We start from the raw sequence: 19,674 nt of genomic DNA, 5'->3' as shown, positions 1-19,674 counted from the left end.
TCTATTCTATTTTGTGATGTTCGTGATGCTGTCAACAACCACCAACAAACCAACGGTCACCACTGTTCTTCTAGTGGGCCAGTAACATGTTTGTCATAAAAAAAGGCATGAACCTTGTTACCTACCGTTAAAGGTGATTATTTCATTCGGGCCTGTAGGTAATCACATTTTGCCTGCGTATAAAATCGATTTATTATTTTCAGGTAGCCTACTCACCTTTATAAATCTTGAACACCACATTCTTAGGTTATTTATTGTCTTCTCTTTCATGCCGGTTTTTAAAAATGCACAGGATTTGTTTAATAAACCAGTAATTGGACTTATATCCATACTAGCTACTCGCCCCGGCTTCGCCCGGGTGTACATATATTATACATATAAACCTTCCTCTTGAATCACTCTATCTATTAAAAAAAACCGCTTTTAAATCCATTGCGTGGTTTTAAAGATTTAAGCATACATACGGACGGACAGACAGCGACGACAGCGACGACAGCGACACGCAGCGCGAGTGGCAGCGCCAATAGCATGGGAAGTGTTTACAGGGCGTCATTCGCTTGCCAGTGGCGCTGCCACTCGCGCTGCCCGGCGCTCCCTCGATTGTCGGTTTTTCGTGCGCGAGTCAAAGCACTGACAGCGCGAATGGCAGCGTGTTTTTACATTCAGCCCTCTCGCTCAGTTATCGCCCGGCAATATTTCAGGCAGCGCGAGTGGCAGGGGAAGCGGCTGAATGTAAACGTAGCATTAGAGATTTTATATGAGGGTGATAGATAATTGAAATTCAGTTATAAATTCATGAAAGGAAAATACCTATAGTATTTTCCTTTAAATATTTATACTTGGTACTTATTATTTTCAAGGTTTCAACTGTAGTGTAATCCAATATTACAAAGAATATTAAATTTAATTAAGTATAGATGTCTACTGACGTCTAGCATCTACAGTGTATGAACATTATTTAAACTGTAACGCACGAACAATTTCATATTTTATTATTATAGAGAATAGAGTAGAAAAATCTTTATTCAAATAATAGTATGAAGTATCTAATAATCTCAGGACAATTCACACAGCGCCATCTAGATCCAAGTTAACTAAAGCTTGTATTATGGGTACTAGGTGACTGATACAAATACATATGTATATGTTTTTGTAAATACTATACATATTAATATGAATACAAATGTTTGTGTCTTCATAATTAGGATTCGGGATCAGTTTCCCAAGCTTCTCTTACATATAACAATGAAATGTTTTATTGAGACTAACACAAACTTGTGAGTCTCAACACAGACAACATAATATTAAATAGTTTCAATAAAACTCGACAACGGCTGGACCGATTTGGCTGATTTTGGTTGTGAAATATTTGTAGAACTCCAAAAAGGTTTAAGTAGGTAGAAAAATAGTAAAAACTACAAATTTATTTCCCTGTCAAACATGTTGCGTTCAGAAAGTTATTGCGTAATTAAACTTCAAAAATCCTGTGACATGTTGTTTAATTCTGAGGTGGAACCAACGGCGGATCCAGGGGGGGGGGTTCATGACCCCCCCTGAGCTGGTTCCAGGACTTAGGTGGACCACTAATTAAACATAATAGTTTTTTTTACATATTTTGACTGATTTTATGTAACTACATACCTTCAGTATTTAATGAATTATATTTAAATAGTGCTTTTCTGGATATCTTCAAGAGAAGATGGCGATATGTACGTGTATAGGTTCTAGTTATTATGTGTTAAGTTTTTTAAGTGTACAATAAAGAATAAATATTTAAGTACAGTACTTACGTATATTAATAAAATACCTACTTTTTACTTGTATCTATTGTTATCAAAATTAAATTATAAGTTCGTGACTTGACTACTATGTGACCCCCTCTTGGCGCCAAAGCTATGTGACCCCCTCCTAGCGCCAAAGCTGGATCCGCCCTTGGGTGGTACAGAGTTCGTGGGGTGAGCTAGTTGTTAATAGTTGTGTTGTGTCAATTAACATTATCATTGCTAGTCCAAACACGTAATTCAGAATGTAATTGCTTCCAAATATAGAGTTGTAGCTCACCCGTTTAGCATAATTATTCCGCATGCTATGAATTTATACATACCTAAGTGAAACGTCCTAGTTTTTTTTTCTATAAGTAGGTTAACAAAACGTATTTAGACCAGTATTAATTTCTATGACCGTTTGGTATTGATTTTAGAATATAATTATAATAAAATATATAGAAATTGTATAACTTTAATTTTTTAATAAAGTTACTGTCTTCATACTTTCTAACTAAACCTTTTTTGGAGTTCTACAAATATTTCAAAACCAAAATCAGTCAATTCGGTCCAGCCGTTGTTGAGTTTTGTCTGTTAGTTGAGACTAACAAGTTTGTTAGTGTCAATAATTATAATAAAAATATAGAAATTGTATAGTTTTAGTTTTAAAATAATTTTTTTGTCATTATATTGGCGGAAGGGGATTATTATTGTTATGTGGCCTAATAACTTCATTGCTTGCAATGTATCACTATACGTCAGGTTGACTTCCACGCGGTTCCCCCTGGAAACTATCGTGGTAATTTGCCAAGATGGTCTAATTGGTCTGACGTCATGCTCACTTTGTTATCCTCGCTCATTTCACACAAAAACTACTGAACTGATTTTGATGACACTTTTTAGTTTATACATCAGAAAAACACAAACATACAACATATTGCAAAATTTGATAAGTATACAAAAAACATTAAACAGCTTTATAAATTAACAAATGGGTGTATTTCTCATCCAATGACGGCCTCTGTCGTCTATCGGTTTAGTATACTGCTTTACTTTCGATGGTTGCGGATTCGATTCCTCGCACGGTGCAAACTTTTATATGTATAATATGTATGTATTTACGAAAAATAATATCTATGTATTTGTTCAGTTATCTAGAGCCGATAACAGAAGCTTAGAAGTAACTAGCACTACTAGCCATCTAGTAGATTTGTATCAGGATCTAGATGGCGCTGTGTGAATTGTCCTGAGATTATTATTATTATTGAAGCTGAAAACGTATCCAATACCATTCTAAATGTAACCCTCACATAACTATGTATACATGCGAGTATATAACGTGTATGTATATATATTGGCCGGGGATGCGAAAAACAAAGGACGTTCTGCGGTGTATTGTCAAAAGCTTGCGGCAGTTTTAATAAATTAAGGACAGCACTGGACTTGGTGTGGAAACCGAGCTAATGTATGAGATGGTCATCCACTACATTGATTATTAAGATAACTTAGTCTCAGCCTTCGTATCTCGTGTGATATCCATACATATAAATCAAATTGGAGTGTCTGTTTGTATTACAATATTGAAATAACCGTATTTTACTACATGCATATGAATATTAATACGGTACATACACCAAAATAACATTTTTTATTTATGATGGCGCTGTGTGAATTGTCCAAAGATCTCCTATTTACATCGGCTACTTGCCAAAAAAAGTCCTGTCAAAATCGGTCCAGCCATTGCAGAGATTAGCCGGAACAAACAGATAGACATTCAAAATTTAAAAAAAAAGTTATTTTGGTGTATGTACCGTATTTATATTCACATGTATGTATTAAAAACGGTTATTTCAATATTACAAACAGAAACTTCAATTTTATTTATATCTATAGAGTATAGGTAATAGTACATAGCTGTGGTTTTCTCGAGAAACTATGGGATGTTTCTAGAAAGGAATATTAGGTATATTAAGTTAGGTCGGTAACGAGCACGTGACATCCCTGGTGTTTCAGGTGTCTATAGGCTATGGTAAGCATACGGCCCATCTGATGGTAACCAACGAATGGGCCGTATGCTTGTTCCCTTTCCCACCATTGTGGTATATAAAATACATACTACGGCAATCCCAAATAATCCAGTAAAAGCAATACAGGATTATTTATTATTACTATAAAATTGTAGGCCAACGAAACGGCATATTATCTACGTTTACTGTTATAATTATTTATAAAATATTCATATATAAAGTAATAAATAAACTAAATTATAGAGCAAACCATCGCGTGACTAACAAATTGAAAGAACATGACGTTGTAGTAGCCAAATTATTAAAGTTACTTTATATAAAGTTAAAACGATCAATTAACGTTCCAAATAATGAATATAAATTTATGTATGCCTAGCTGTACCCGCGACTTCGTCCGCGTGTACAACTTTATTTTTCTAAAATAAAAGTAGCCTAAGTTACGCCTTATTACATCAGCTACCTGCCAATAAAAGTCTCGTCAAAATTGGTGCAACTATTTCAGATTAGCCGGAACAAACAGATAGACAGACAAAAATTGTAAAAAATGTTATTTTTGTGTATGTACCGTATTTATATTCATATGTATGTAGTAAAAAACGGTTATTTCAATATTACAAACAGACACTCTAATATTATTTATATGTATAGATGTATAGATAAACCTTGCTCTTGAATCGGTCTATCTATTTTTAAAAGCTGCATTGAATTCCGTTGCTTAGTTTTAAAGATCTAACCAAACAGACAGTGGGAGCGACTTTGTTTCATACTATGTAAACATTATGCACTGTCCTAGCTGTTTATATTTTTATAGAATTTAAAAGAAAACAAGGAAAGTAACTGTAATTGCTTCAAGTTTATTAATGTACGAATATTATTTATTGTATTCGTTTATTAATGTATGCTCACAATATGTTTGTATGTAGTATATTATTACGTATATGTATAATCTTATATCTATTTCTTATAATTATATTTAATTTATTAAAAACAAACCGCCTTCGAGTATCTCTGCACTCCCTAAGGTTGGCGGGTAGAGAATGCTATTAGCATTAAGCCCGCCTGTTGTACAAAATCAATAAAGTTTTAAATAAATCAAATAAATAAATATTAACAGTCGGCGCAGTTTAATACAAACTTTGTTAATAAAATGAATCAACTAAAAATCAACTCGAACGAAATTTATTACTAACAGCCTTATTGTAACTATACACTGTGTTCTTTAATATGTTATTTATCCTTTTATCTGCGAAGGAGGCAATTAATGGCGATATTCGACGGCCCTGGTGGTCTAGCGGTTTAGCACACCGCCTTCCGATGGTCGCGGGTTCGATTCGTCTCACGGTAAACATTTGTATTCATGAGTATGATTGTTTATATCTGGCTGGATAATTCTATTTTCTATGTATAATATGTATGTATTTACGAAAAAACATATCTATGTTTGTATGTATCAGTTGGCTAGTAATCATAACACAAGGTTAACTTGGGTCTAGATGGCGCCGTGTGTATTGTCCTGAGATTATTATTATTATTATTGGACTCTATTTTGCCATATAAATTAATAACGCTATAAAAAAATAGAGATAGAAGGGTGAAAATTTAGGGTTGTATGTATTTTTTAATAACACATAATAAAAATTATAAATTAAAAATGTTTGCCCAAAAAATATAATAAAATAATATTTTAGAAATATAAAATATAAAATTAATTTCCACGCGGAGGAAGTCGCGTGTACAGCTAGTACTAAATAAAACAAACGAAGTCGCTCGTAACAGCTAGTTATCGATGAAATCTTAGTATAAATAACAGACGTAATTTATTAAGTACCTGGGATATAAATATTTGAGATGGCACTTCGCTGGTCCCATGTCTATAAATATATATAGTATGAATGTAGCTAAAAGTAGTTTTTTTTATAAATACTGTTTAATATTTGATTAAAATAGAAACTTAAACTAAATCTGCAGGCGTTGTAGTAATTATATTATTAAAGTTAATTTACTTTATATAAAGTTAAAATGATCAATTAACGTATCAAATATTGAATATAAATTTATGTATTTATATTCAGTGTTTAGTTACTTGCCCCGGCTTCGCCCGGGTGTACATGTATTATATATATAAACCTTCTTCTAGAATCACTCTATCTATTAATAAAATCGCTTCAAAATCAGTTGCGTAGTTTTAAAGATTTAAGCATACATAGGGACGGACAGCGACAGCGACATTATTTTATACTATGTCATGATGATGATATGATTGATTAAAAAAATCAATCAACAAGAGAGGAAGGGGAAGACGACACAGCTATATCAAGCAAGTTGAGGAAAATTTGGTGTCGTATCGTATCAACAACTAAAAGAATTGATAGAAGATCATGGAAGGTGGCAAGAGCTCCACCAAGGAGCGCAAAAAAAAGAATGATTAAAAAAAGGGACTAAGTTCCCTCTTTTTTTTAATTATACACATTAAATAAACGGGATATTTACCATGGAATGAAATATATTCCAAGTGTTTAAGGTTACCTTATTTTTAGAAAGCTATCCTTTTGACCTCTAAACTACGTTTTTTTTATAATTCCAATGTCCAACAATCTGACGGTCTACGTGATGGTAAGCGATAACCGTCGCCTATATACTTACATCACGTTATCATGCGACATCCTTGTGATAACACTCATGCGTTGCCATGCTATAGTACTAACATGTCATGCTGCTTATCCTGTAATTTCACTGCCTAATCTGCACCCTACATCTGAAAACAGCATACAGATACAGAGCAAGCTGCTTGGTAGCTGAAATAGGTCAGACTGAAGACTTTTTGCAGTCTACTTCTGGTATATAGACTACTGTATATATAATATAACTATATATAGAAAAATCAATAGACAAAAAATCTGAGATTTCAAATGATTTTAATTTATATTAGTTACAAATTCGGTGTGATTTATTGCCAGTTCTCTTTCTCTGTCACTCTCTCTCTATATATATTTCTCTATAATTGGACGGCAAAAAATATGAATAGGAACGAAAAACATCCTTTCAGAAGTGATTAAAATCTCCTACATGAATAAATTAGTTTCGAATTTGAATTATTTTTTCTATATCTTTATTTATGAATAATATAATTTATAATATAATTATATTATCTAACATAGATGTCAATTAAACTGATATTGAACATGGATGACAAAAAACCACGATATAAAACAAAGGTTTCCATCTTAAAAAAGAATATCAATCTTATCTATGGTATTAAGTTAACAAAGACAAAATTAAAAAAATATAAACACAATAAGAATGTTTTCACTTTATAAACTTAGTTCAAAAATATAGTAACAACATTTGCTGTTAGGTCAAATCTATGCATCAACATGTCAAGTTAGTCACAGTACTAATGAGATTATCAATTGATATTATTTTTAAAAAAGAAATTGCTTGAAGACGATCCATTCTGTTCTACGGTGTACACTTAATACAGTAAAGATATTGTTTGCTTATTATTCTTCTTTTTAATTAAATCATAAATTTGCAGTGCTTTGTATAGCGACGAGACGCCTGCATTCCTTTACAAAGTTTGACCGAGTGCATTTATTATGCAAATTGCGCATACATCTCAACTTTTTGAGGTTATCTTATAAAATATAGGCTATTATATCTTACCATAGTTTCTAGTGGTAGAAAAAGTAATAAAATGTCATAAACAAAATACAACGATCACCGGAAATTAAAAAGAAAATTAAATGTATTTATTTATTTGAATTTAGAACGCAGTACTCATTTATAATTTTTATAAATTAATTAGGTAACTAGATAGAAAGCACTTTGATTGGGAAAATTCGTAATTGGAACTCACCGACGAGCGCGGCGAGTAGCGCAATAGTTGTGGCGAGGAGGGCGGCGGGAGTAACCGGTGCGCGAGTCATGACTGCCGCGTCCCGTACATGCCGGCCGCAGCGGCCGCTCCCCCCGCGCCCCCGAATGCGGCAACTGCGCTCAGACGGGTCCTTTTCCATTTACACCAATATAAAAGGAAATCCGATGGAAATGACGGAAAGTTGATGACTTTTATGACACTTTTCATCTAATACTTTTATGTATCATAAAATACTAATGACATTTAAAAAAATATTTGCCAAATGTTAGAAATGCACTAAGTTTGAAGAAAGGGAGTCTAAGTGGTTTCCTGGTATGCAAGAGTTATCATATTGATATTATAAACGCGAAAGTTTGTAAGTATGGGTGAATAGATGTTACTCTTTCACGCAAAAACTACTGAACGGATTTTTATGAAACTTTACAGTATAGCTTATACATCAGAATAACATATAGGCTATAAATAGGCAGGGAATATATGTAATATGGAAGCATATATATAATCCTCTTTTAGACACCTTTGTTTTTCCTCTGCTATCCAGCCAGTTAATCGTTTATTTTTATTGTTTTATTTCTATAAATAAGCATTTTGCAGACAAATAAGTATAATCAGAAGAACAGTATAATTTAATTATTGAAACTTTATTTTAAGTATTAGGTATTTTCATAAAACAATTATTTAATAGTAACAATTTATTACGTAATAGTGGTTTGAAGCAATTGAAGCGTTACTAATTCATTTTAATTTCTATGCTACTATTTATCGTATACATCGTATTCGTATTCTAGTTAGAATACATAAAAAACCTATATTTCAACATGTTTGTAAAGAAAATTGCTACCAATACATAATGTAACAGAATCTTACTTACTGTGAAACTGTCTAAGGGCTGTATAGTGGAAACAATACACTCAGTGATCATAGCACGAATCCGCATTCAATTTCCCGCGCGTCCTCAGCCCTAACCCATGAGGTGTGCAATTTTTATGACGATATAAAACGCCATCTTATCACCCACCATAGACAAAACAAGGTTAAGCTGTATCTACATCTATTATGGTTTAGTTTGCGGTACGAGTGATTAATTAAGAAAGATATGTAGATGGCCTCTTTGTTTATAAAAAAATAAATTTCTTACATATTATTCCTAACTATTTGTATGTTTTGATTAGTTTATGGTATGGGTATATATTAATTAAGAAAGAAAAAATGTAGATGTCCTCTTTGTTCATAATAACTAAAATTTCTTACAAATTAATTTTAACTATTCGAATATTTTGTATCTTTCATATACTTTAATAGTTAAAACTGGTATGTATTTGGAAATTGACGAACCAGAATTTTTAAAAGTGGACTCTTGGCACCTCAATGTTACCTAATTCAAATGATGAATAGCTTGCTTCGTCAGCTGTGTTTCAGTTGAAGGTTGTGATAAAGCAGTGAAATTTGTTTCCTTACTCTTGTTCTGTATATTGTATATTTATTTGTTAATTCTTAGTAATTTTATTTTTTTATGTTTGTTTTATTGTTTTTGTTAAATCTTTGTATTCACACGTTTCGACCTAAAAATGTAAAGTTATAATGATTATTTAAAAGAGTAACACGCAAGTTGCTTGGTCATTCTTCTTGTAATGAGACAGCTTTCCGAATGAGCGGTAGATTAAAAGAATGATAACTATGACTATTCAAAAGTGCTTAAATTAAGTTTATTTGTGTTAAGGATTTTCTATTCTAATATTAAGTTGATTATAATTCTGAGCTTCGCAATCCTAAGCGTCAACTGAATACTCAAATACCATTTCATTCATAATTATTGGATACGGAAGTATTGCATCTTAGTGCTGTGGAATGGCAACGCAGAGGCGGCATCACGGCTAGCATGATAACGTGATGTTCGTGATGCTGTACATGTATATTATCCACGGTTATCACATAATATATTAGTTCATATGCGTTTAATTAACATATAAGACCCATATATTTCAACACTTAAATATAATCTGTCATCATGAATGTTTACAATAGTATTTGTAGTACATAGTTAATTTAAAATAGTTATAAGTTTTTGTAAACCTGTTTATGATCCTAAATAAATAAATCTCTTGTTGAGTTCGATATTTCGTTGGAGTGTCTGTTTGTAATATTGAAATAACCGTGTTTTACTACATGCATATGAATATAAATACGGTACATACACCAAAATAACATTTTTTACAATTTTTGTCTCTCTGTTTGTTCCGGCTAATCTCTCAAATGGCAGGACCGATTTTGACGGGACTTTTTTGGCAGGTACCAGATGTAATAGGGAGTAACTTAGGCTACATTTATTTAAAAAAAATAAAGTAATGTTGCAAATTTCCACGCGGACGAAGTCGCGGGTACAGCTAGTAAGAAATAAAATTTTGGAGGTAACACTCCGCCAATTGCTGGCTGCTGCTCTTCTGTATACAGGACTGTACTGTTATTAGATTACTTAGGTATTCATGAGAATTTTCGTGAGTCTATTTCGTTGTATCGAGCTTGTTTACTACAGCTACAGCCCGCGGCGTAGGCTGTTGATTTTGATCAGCTGTCCCACGAGGTAGGTATTAAATCGGAAAATAAAACCCAGCTGTTTATTCTAACTAATATCATAAATGCGAAAGTAACCGTTTGTCTGTCTATCCCGCTTTCACGCTAAAACTACTGAACAGATTTAAAGGAAATTTGGTACACAAATAGCCCAGACGATAAGAAAAGACATAGGCTACTTTTTAACTCGAAAAAAGGGTTCTAAGAGGTTGAAATTGGAGATGAAAGGTTGTATGAAAATATTGTAATGTTTTTAGCTAGAAAAAACTAAATAAACTTATTTTTAGGCTGTTGATTAAATATAAATAAATATGTCATTCAAGGATTGTAAAAAAAATCTTTAAGCAGGTAACATGAAATAGGCGATGAAAGTTAATTATTAGCAATTTGTCACTTCAGGTCTTCCACGCGGTCCTGGAAACAATCGTAATATTAATTACAGGTAAATACGTTAGTATTTCAAAGGGATCTTCTATCATCTTTACAGCCCCCTTAGACCTCCCCCTCAGTCTGTTATGTCGTGTGTACAAATTATTGTTATCTATTCACATAATTTTGTAAACAGACGTGTCCCCTGCAGCGACGGCAGCGTTTAACTATATCTTTACTGCTAATAACGACCATCAACGGAAGGACTCCCTTGAGGAGGTGTTCGTATGCGTGCACGGTGTAGGATTAATTGGACACTAAAACAGGAATTGCCTTAAATACTTATTTGGGAGTAAGCAAGTAGTTTATACCTGTTACCGCGGATAAATCTGCCATATGTACTTTTACCTTGGTATATGTGCATTGAAGTTATCATATATATATATAATATATTTTTAATTTATTATTCTAAATAATTCGGACAGCCTCGGTGGTGATGCGGTTTAGCACACGGTTTTACTTCCGATGGTTGTGGGTTCGATACCTCGCACAGTACAAACATTTGTATTCATGAGTATCATTGTTTGTGTCGGTCTGGGTGTTTTCTATGTATACTATGTATGTATAATACAAAAAATCTGTTATCTAGTACCCATAACACAAGCTCTGCTTACCTTGGGACTAGATGGCGTTGTGTGAATTCTCCTGAGAAAAAAAGGTAATTTGACATATAATTGTAATTACTATTGATATGCTGATGTGTAACGAGATGTATTTAAAATAATATGAGAATATGAGATATAGAATAATACGCGAAACAAAATGTTTGTACCCCTTTTAACGAAAAGTGTGCTGATTTGCCCTTTTTACGTAATTTCGTACACTACCTACATAGAGAATGGATGCATATGCAAATATTTAAAAAATATATATACGCAATAAATAAATTAAATCAACAAATACAACATTACAATAATAAGCACACTCGAAATTCTAAGGTTTATATAAACAAACATACGTGTTCAGAAAGGAATAATAATAATAACGCAAGACAAATCAACCAGTCCAAAGCTATGCAGAGCTTGTGTTATACTAAACAACTGATATAAATACTTAGCAACATAAATAAATACTTACATGTATTTTTTGTAAATACATAATATACATAGAAAACGCCAAGACTGATACAAACAATCATACTCATGAATACAAATGTTTGTGCGGTGAATCGAACCTGCAGCTAGTGTACTAAATCGCTAGACCAGCGACGCAGTCAGCCTAAGTAGGTAATATTAACTTTCAGTTTTTTTTTATTAAGGTGGTGGCAAACAAGGATATTCACAATCTGTTTTCGATACTGTAACAGGGCGCCACGGTGTCTGCTACACTGACAATGTCCTTGGAAGGCCGTATATGGGCCAATGGACTCGCTTCCAAATACGCTATGACGTGACTCCAGCTTTTATCAAATAGGTCAAGGCATCTATTTTCGTTGTCTACCGTATCTACGTCATGTATGAATATATTCAGTCTGTCTCGGAGATTTATCTGTAGTTGGAGACATATGTGGTTGTTTAGTCCATTTGATATAACGTGGGAGCGTGTAGGAGGGTATAGATACGCTTCTGCGTGGAATCTAGTGATAAATAAGTTCAAACAAAGTTGGATAACAGTAGTCAATATACTACAAGAAAATTTTGATTTAAACCATTATGTAACCAGTTTTGGCGCAATATATACATAAACATAAGTCTGCAAATACGTGAATAATAATATTCAGAAAGAAATATTGTCTTAAGTTGACGGGAAAGGGATGAAAAAATTAAAACAAGTGTTGAAAAACGCCATTTTCAATATAACTCGTTATTGATAAGAAATATGACAAAATGTTTCAAATAAAAGTTGTACAGGAAAAAAATCTGCACAAAAAAGGTCCTTTTCATTTTTACATTATCTGGTGTTGTTTAGCCATAAAAGTTAAAAAATAATTTGGCTCGTTGTCAACTGAAAAATTAGTAAAAAGTAAGTAGAAGCCCTGTATAATTGTGTAACTATACTATACTAGCTTTTGCCCGCGGCTTCGCTCGCGTTAATTTATCCCTTTAGGGGTGGAATTTATCAAAATCCTTTCTTAGGGAGTCGTAGTAGCTTTATGCATGCATAGTTTCAGCCCGATCGGTTTAAAATTGACAAAGTTTCATCCAAACTTTCAACCTCTATTTTATCCCTTTGGGGGTAGAATTAATCAAAATCCTTTCTTAGCGGATGCCCACGTCATAACATTTACCTGCATGCCAAATTTCAGCCCGATCCGTCCAGTGGTTTGGGCTGTGCGTTGATAGATCACTATGTCAGTCTCCTTTGAGTTATATATATTTAGATTGAGTGTTGTGTATCGATATTTCGTTGGATAATCTAATGACGGTAGTAGAAAAAACTGCTGGCACCCATCGACATTGATATCGCTGTTATTTCAGTCAGCTCTTGACCACGGCTGGTGCAATCAAATTAAAAAGTCGAGAGAGGGAAATATCTGAATTTACCACTCGTTAAGCCAACTTCGTTTGCGTCACAGTTATCTGACATTTGTCATATTTCACCTAAGGTACATATGTAATATTTTTTTAAATATTACTTATGTATTATTCTTATGTATAATATTACTGTAGTTTCATTAAAATCCGTGCAGTAGTTTTTGAGTGAAAGATTAACAAACATACATTCGTCCATCCATACTCACAAACTTTCGCTTTTATAATATTATTAAGATAATATTATTTATGTTAAATATTAGTATGTAATATTATCTTATCTGTGGTATTAGTAATGTACGGTAAGCTTTATGAGTAATGTATAATACTAAACACGAAAGTTTAATCTATACATATAAATAAAATTGGAGTGTCTGTATGTAATATTGAAATAACCGGTTTTACTACATGCATATGAATATAAATACATACACTAAAATAATATATTTTACAATTTTTGTCTGTCTGTCTGTTCCGGCTAATCTCTGAAATGACTGGACCGTTTTTGACAGGACCATTTTGACAGGTAGCTGATGCAATAAGGAGTAACTTAGGCTACTTTTATTTTAGAAAATTAAGGTTAAAATCCACGTGAAGTCGCGTGTACAGCTAGTAATAACTAACAAAAACAATTATTCAAATCTTTTGATGACAAGCAAACATATCTCTACCTACACCGCCTGGGATTACCGTACAAAGTTACATTACTACTTCTTTACGTGATATAAGCGGTTACTTATGTTTTTAACAAGAATAAGCTTAAAAAAATATGTGTGCCACGTTTGAATCACATATCCTTATACATCGTTATTCATCCCCACGCGCTGGATCCTAAGTGGTCTCGGACAGTGCGGTTTCAGAGGAGCTTCCTCTCGCGTATAGATTTTAGATTCTGGAATGAACTACCTGCCGATATTTTCTCGTGAGACTACAGCATGAGATTTTTCAAAAAGGTTATGTTAAGGTTTTTTAAGGGTCGGTAACGTGACACCCCTTGTGTTTCAGACGTCCATAGTAACCTTTTACCATTAGTTGGGCCATATGCTTATTTGTCACCATCGTAGTATAAAATAAATCATAATATATATAGTATACATATATCAAGTATTGCTTTTGCTACAATATAACATAATATAATCTTTTTTTTGTTACAAATATACTTTATTGCATAAGTTTGTATGCACCGATTATAGTTGGACCATACGATGTGACGCATTCATTGTCTCAACGACACGATTACCTACATTAGTTTTATTTTTTACTTTCAACTCTTAAGAATCGTATAGCATGTTATCTTTAGGGGGGCCATGGTGTCTGATATACAAGCTAGACCTAGTTTAGACACTACTGCACTGGACTTGGTATTAAATAGTTTTAAGAACTATTGTATATATATAGAATTAATATAGATATATAACCTGAGTTAAGTCCATTTTTTATTTGTTTTTTTTTCACAATAAACTTATTATGATATTATATAGTCTGAATGCCTTTGTCTACCCCACTTGGGAACTGTCGTAATGACGTCAATTTTTATAGTTAATGTAACACGTTCCTATACGTATCTCAGCTAAGCCACCGCTTTTACCCTCTCCATTGTTTTGAGTAAGCGATGTCATTTCTTCGTAACCCTTACATTCCATTCCCCGCAGCCAATGGTGGCAGACAATAATAATAATTACAGTATAAATTCCAGCTTTTGCCGTGAATTTACAACAAATTAAACAAAGACGGAATTGTCTTAAGAAAATTAATCTGTCAAAGTCACAAAATCCATTTTATGGGAATGGGTATAAAAATTTACAGTAAGATACCAAAGGATATCTGTACATATACTGACGACCTCGGTGGTCGAGCGGTTTAGCACACACACCGCCTTACTTCCGATGGTCACGGGTTCGATTCCACGCACGGCACAAACATTATATTCCTGAATTTGATTGTTTAAATCGGTCTGGGTGTTGTGTTGGTGTATAATATGTATGTATATACGAAAAAAATATCTATGTATTTGTATCAGTTATCTAGTGCTCATAACACAAGCTTTAGCTAGCTTAACTTGGGTCTAGCTAGATAGCACTGTGTGAATTGTCCTGAGAGTATTTTTATTATTCAAAATATCTGTTAAATTATATTTACTGAGCAAAGCCTATTTATTATTCACTAAACGAATACTTGAATGACAAACGTGCATGGCAATAGTTGTTCCCGAAAGGGATTTTCATTTAATGTTAGGCATAGACATCTACATAAATACACAATGTAAATAAACTGGCTTAAGAAGAAAAGAAATACAGTTGAGTTTCTTATCAGGTCTTCTCAATCGAATCTGTACATGAACGGTAGCGAAAAATATTAATACAAAAAGACTTTCATAAGCGGTTAAAATGTCTTAAATAAATAAATTATTTCTGATTTCATTTGATTCTTTTGTATTCGATAATGAAATGGTGCACCCGCCTGCGCTTATGGTTTACGCTGACGGGGCACCAGTGGAGGATGATGAAATGAGCATGAGATCAGGTCAGTTAAATTCCAGATGAACTTATCACGATGGTTTCCAGGGGGAATCGCGCGGAGGTTAACCCGACATGGTACATTGCTAGCAACGGGGTCAAGAGGCCACATTACTGTCAATCCATTACCCCCTATTTGATTTGATTTGATTTGAAATATTGAAATTAATTTTATAATACTACTTTTATAACTTTTATGCTAGCTGGCTGAAGTGATACTGGGTTAACTAGTCAGCAATAAAAAACGTGAGACCACTTTAATTTCGTAAGTGATTGCGGGAGGCTCTACTTTGCGACATAATCTCAATTGATGTAAGCGAGTGTAATAAAATAAAACTCTTTTACGATAGCCATAAAGTGCAAATTAACGCATTAGATCTGGTTTTATGATACTTATTTGGTATTGTCTCTGTTATAGTTTTGTATATTGTTATAACAAAGATATTTTCAAGTTATTTATGTATGCTAAAAAGCAGGATAGTTCGTACACAGGGCTGTTTATCATATAATAAATATATGATAAAATTTGTATACGTATAATAATATTAATATTAATAATAATCTTAGGGCAATTCACACAGCGCCATCTAGACCCAAGTTAAGTTAGCTAAAGTTTGTGTTATGGGTACTAGGTAATTGAAACATAGATAGATAGAATATATAGATTTTTTATAAATACATACGTATTATACATAGAAAATACCCAGACCCAAACAAACAATCTTACTCATGTATACAAATGTTACCGTGTGAAGAACGAACCCGCGACGATCGGAAGTTAGGCGGTGTGCTAACCGATAGACCACCGAGGTCGTCCTACCGAGTATACGTATAGCTACAAATATAAAATTTTGTGATTTTAGGATCTGTAAATAGAAATGTATTGCTAAAGTTCTTGAGTTGTATAATATACGTTAAAGGATGCTAAGTTTCAGGGTAGCCAAACATACTAATTAAGTTTTTACTTTGAATACCTAAAACAACAATTAGTAACATTTATACAATGTCTAAATTAAAATTATAAATATAACAAGAATAAAACCTTCTAAGTATTATTATTGTTTGTAATGAATAAAAACATTACTCAACTGACTTCAAAAACACCTACAGAAAGAGAATACAGTTGTAACCGCCCAAAGTTAGGGTGGAATCCCTAGTGAGTTATTAATGACAAATTTTATAGTAGTAGTTATAGTATACTAGCTGTATCCTGCGATTGCGTCTGTTTTTTTTCTAACTTCACGCCAAACTTCATTCAAACCTTTCCCCTCCGATCGATTACCCGTTCAATTCATACGGGGATCAAGCGGTGTCCTCAGACTAAAGTCGTATCCGGCAGGAGTTGGCCTACGTGTCTATGTAAAGGAGAGATGGTTAGCACTTCCCTTGACAAGAATGGAACACACAAAATAGCTAAGGTACTACTTGATCGCACTTTTTTTTCCGCAGTGGTCGCGGTGGACTGACATTGCGATGCCGCGACTCCGGGAATAGGCGATTCGTCGCGATATCTTGGAGCTTTTAGTTCTTCTGCGGCTGTATTAGTCATTCCGCGGAATTGAAGTACCTTCTCTATCGTTCGGTGAAGCTGTAAAGGCTAGCCGAAGCCAACAACATTAGAATAGTTTGAAATTGAAATTAAAAAAGACAAATAAAAAAAATAGACATAGACACTTATATTGAGATACTCAAATTTGAATTTTCTTCTTTTCTCTTTGAATACTCTTTCTGAGTATTCAAAGTCACCATCTTTGGCAGATAGGTGAAAAACACGCTTAGCTTTTCAATTCAAAGTCCTCATAAATTAGCCTTGACATTATAATATTAAGCACATCTGAATTTCTCGCTGTTATCACGGTGACGTAGCTATTTTCAGCCTCACGCGACATACCTATTCGTATGTATAATACCTACGCGGCAAAAATACATCAAGTGTCGACATTACCTCTTACAGAGAATGTGCTCTTTAATTTAGCACCTTTTAATTTCACACGCTATGTACGTTATGGCCGATGAATGTCTCTAAGCTGTTTTTAAGCGTAAATTAAAAAAGAAACTGCTGATAAAGCGCTTTATTAGCTTGTTGGTCATTATAACATTACCAAACTATACAATTGAGGGGAATGGGATTGTTAGTAATGTGGATTTATAACCCCATTGCTAGCAATACCATGTCATTGACCTCCACGCGGTTTCCTCTGGAAACCAAGGTGATAGGTTCCTGGTGAATTTGCCACGATGTGCTAACTGACTTGACCTCATGTACATCTCATCATCCTCAACTGGTGCCTGTTAGCCATTGAACGGTGAACCATTCCATAATCATCCAATAAAAAAAAACTGTAAAATTGAAACTATTATAATTTCAATATTTTGTTTCTTTGTATGTCCGGTCGATTAATTCACATAACAAATAAGGAAGTCGCTTTTTCATAGTATCTTATAATGTAATAAATATAAATTATACTAAAATTGGTAATATATTTGGCCATTCAACAAGTTTAAAAGTTAAAATAGTTGTGTTGGCTTATTGTAGCAGATCTCTTGTACAGTACAGTAACTGAAGCGAAACTGTAGCGGATAAGGGGATGCGATCTTATGACCACTCGCATAAGTGCTACAAATTCGTAGAGTCGTAGCGTGTTTATTTCTGCACTGATCTTGATAGTATAAAATGAAGTCGCTTCCGCTCTCTGTGCACTTAGATCTTTTAAACTACGCAACGGATTGTAATGCATTTTTTAGCTATAGATAGAGTGATTCAAGAGGAAGGTTTATATGTACATGTACACTCGTGCGGCAGCTGGGGCAGGTAGCTATTTTACAACTATGTATGGGAGTTTAAAGAAAATTAGATAATGAAAATAATAAATTAATTAATAAAAATAATGAATGAATTAATGAAAATAATGAAACAATTAATGGAAATAAAAATTAATTAATTAAAATAAGTTTTGAAGGCATACAAGACGACGGCTGTTTGCTATTCTAAGATATGTAGAAAATACTCCACTATTCTACTAATGTACTTATTTTAGCAATAGTCTTATCGATTGGAAGAAAGGCTACGAGATTACCACACAAATTGAACTAAATTGCCGTTCTCGAACTGTTACATAAAATTAGATTGAGCGGTGTAAGTGGGATGCTGTGCTCGAGTCCTCTACACGGGTATCATTTAAATTTCATTACATACCTACAAACATATAACAAAGACAATATTAATAATAATAACCCTGGATAATTCATACAGTTTTATCTAGGACCCAAGCTAAGCTGAGCTTGTTATGGGCACTAGACAAATGATAGAAATACTTTAACACTTTTTTTGTAAATACATATAGAAATAGAAATAGAAATAGAAAATCATTTATTCAAATAAACTTAATTTAAGCACTTTTGAATAGTCATAACAATTTGTTTTTTATCTACTACTCGTTCGGAAAGCTGTCTCATCACAAGAAGAACGAGCAAGAAACTTGTGTGTTGCTCTTTTAAATAATCCTTGTAAGTTTACATTTACAAGTCGAAACGTGTGAATACAAACCACCAACAAGCACTAATTTTTTAGGTCAAATATAATCATGCAATAAGATTAAATCAGTCGTAGTGATAAGAGCAGACCAGTCCCTACAAGCAGCACTCGTTCACGAGTATGACGGATGAGCCAGCCATCACTGCGCTCGACCATATTTTAGATTGACCCGGCCCAGCACGCCGCCACATGTCTGGACATTTTAGTGAGCATGACTACTCATTCCACACGACCACGTCACAGCTACAAAAATTACTATATGGTAGTTAGTTATAGTTAGTTATAGTTAGGACTTTCCCTAACTATGTATTAGATTGAACATTGAACATTGGATGCGAACAGCGCAAGACCGATCGTGGAGATATTTGGGTGAGGTCTATGTCCAGCAGTGGACGTCTTCCGGGCTGCGATAATGATGATGACACATAGTTAGGGGGAAAAAGAATTGTTAGTAATGTGGACTGATACTTTTATTGCTAGCAATA

General features: G+C 33.5%; 1 protein-coding gene and 1 non-coding gene across 2 annotated transcripts in view; one reads left to right on the top strand and one right to left on the bottom strand.

Annotated features, from left to right (window-relative positions):
- LOC131854912 (uncharacterized) overlaps window positions 1-7,806 on the bottom strand; it is a 35,938-nt gene extending 28,132 nt beyond the window's left edge. Inside the window, exon 1 of the mRNA XM_059206094.1 lies at window positions 7,647-7,806. Coding sequence (XP_059062077.1) covers window positions 7,647-7,806 — 160 coding nt within the window. The remainder of the gene's footprint in view (window positions 1-7,646) is intronic.
- Window positions 7,807-17,005: 9,199 nt separating this feature from the next.
- Window positions 17,006-17,097, top strand: LOC131854946 (U6atac minor spliceosomal RNA). Its single transcript, XR_009358082.1, has one exon. It is a non-coding gene; the product is annotated as a U6atac minor spliceosomal RNA (small nuclear RNA).
- The last annotated feature ends 2,577 nt before the right edge of the window (window positions 17,098-19,674 follow it).

This window comes from Achroia grisella, unplaced genomic scaffold, assembly GCF_030625045.1.
Source record: "Achroia grisella isolate CSIRO2021 unplaced genomic scaffold, CSIRO_AGI_Agris_v1 utg1248, whole genome shotgun sequence".
Lineage (NCBI taxonomy): Eukaryota > Metazoa > Arthropoda > Insecta > Lepidoptera > Pyralidae > Achroia > Achroia grisella.
This window is presented reverse-complemented; position numbering and strand designations above follow the sequence as displayed.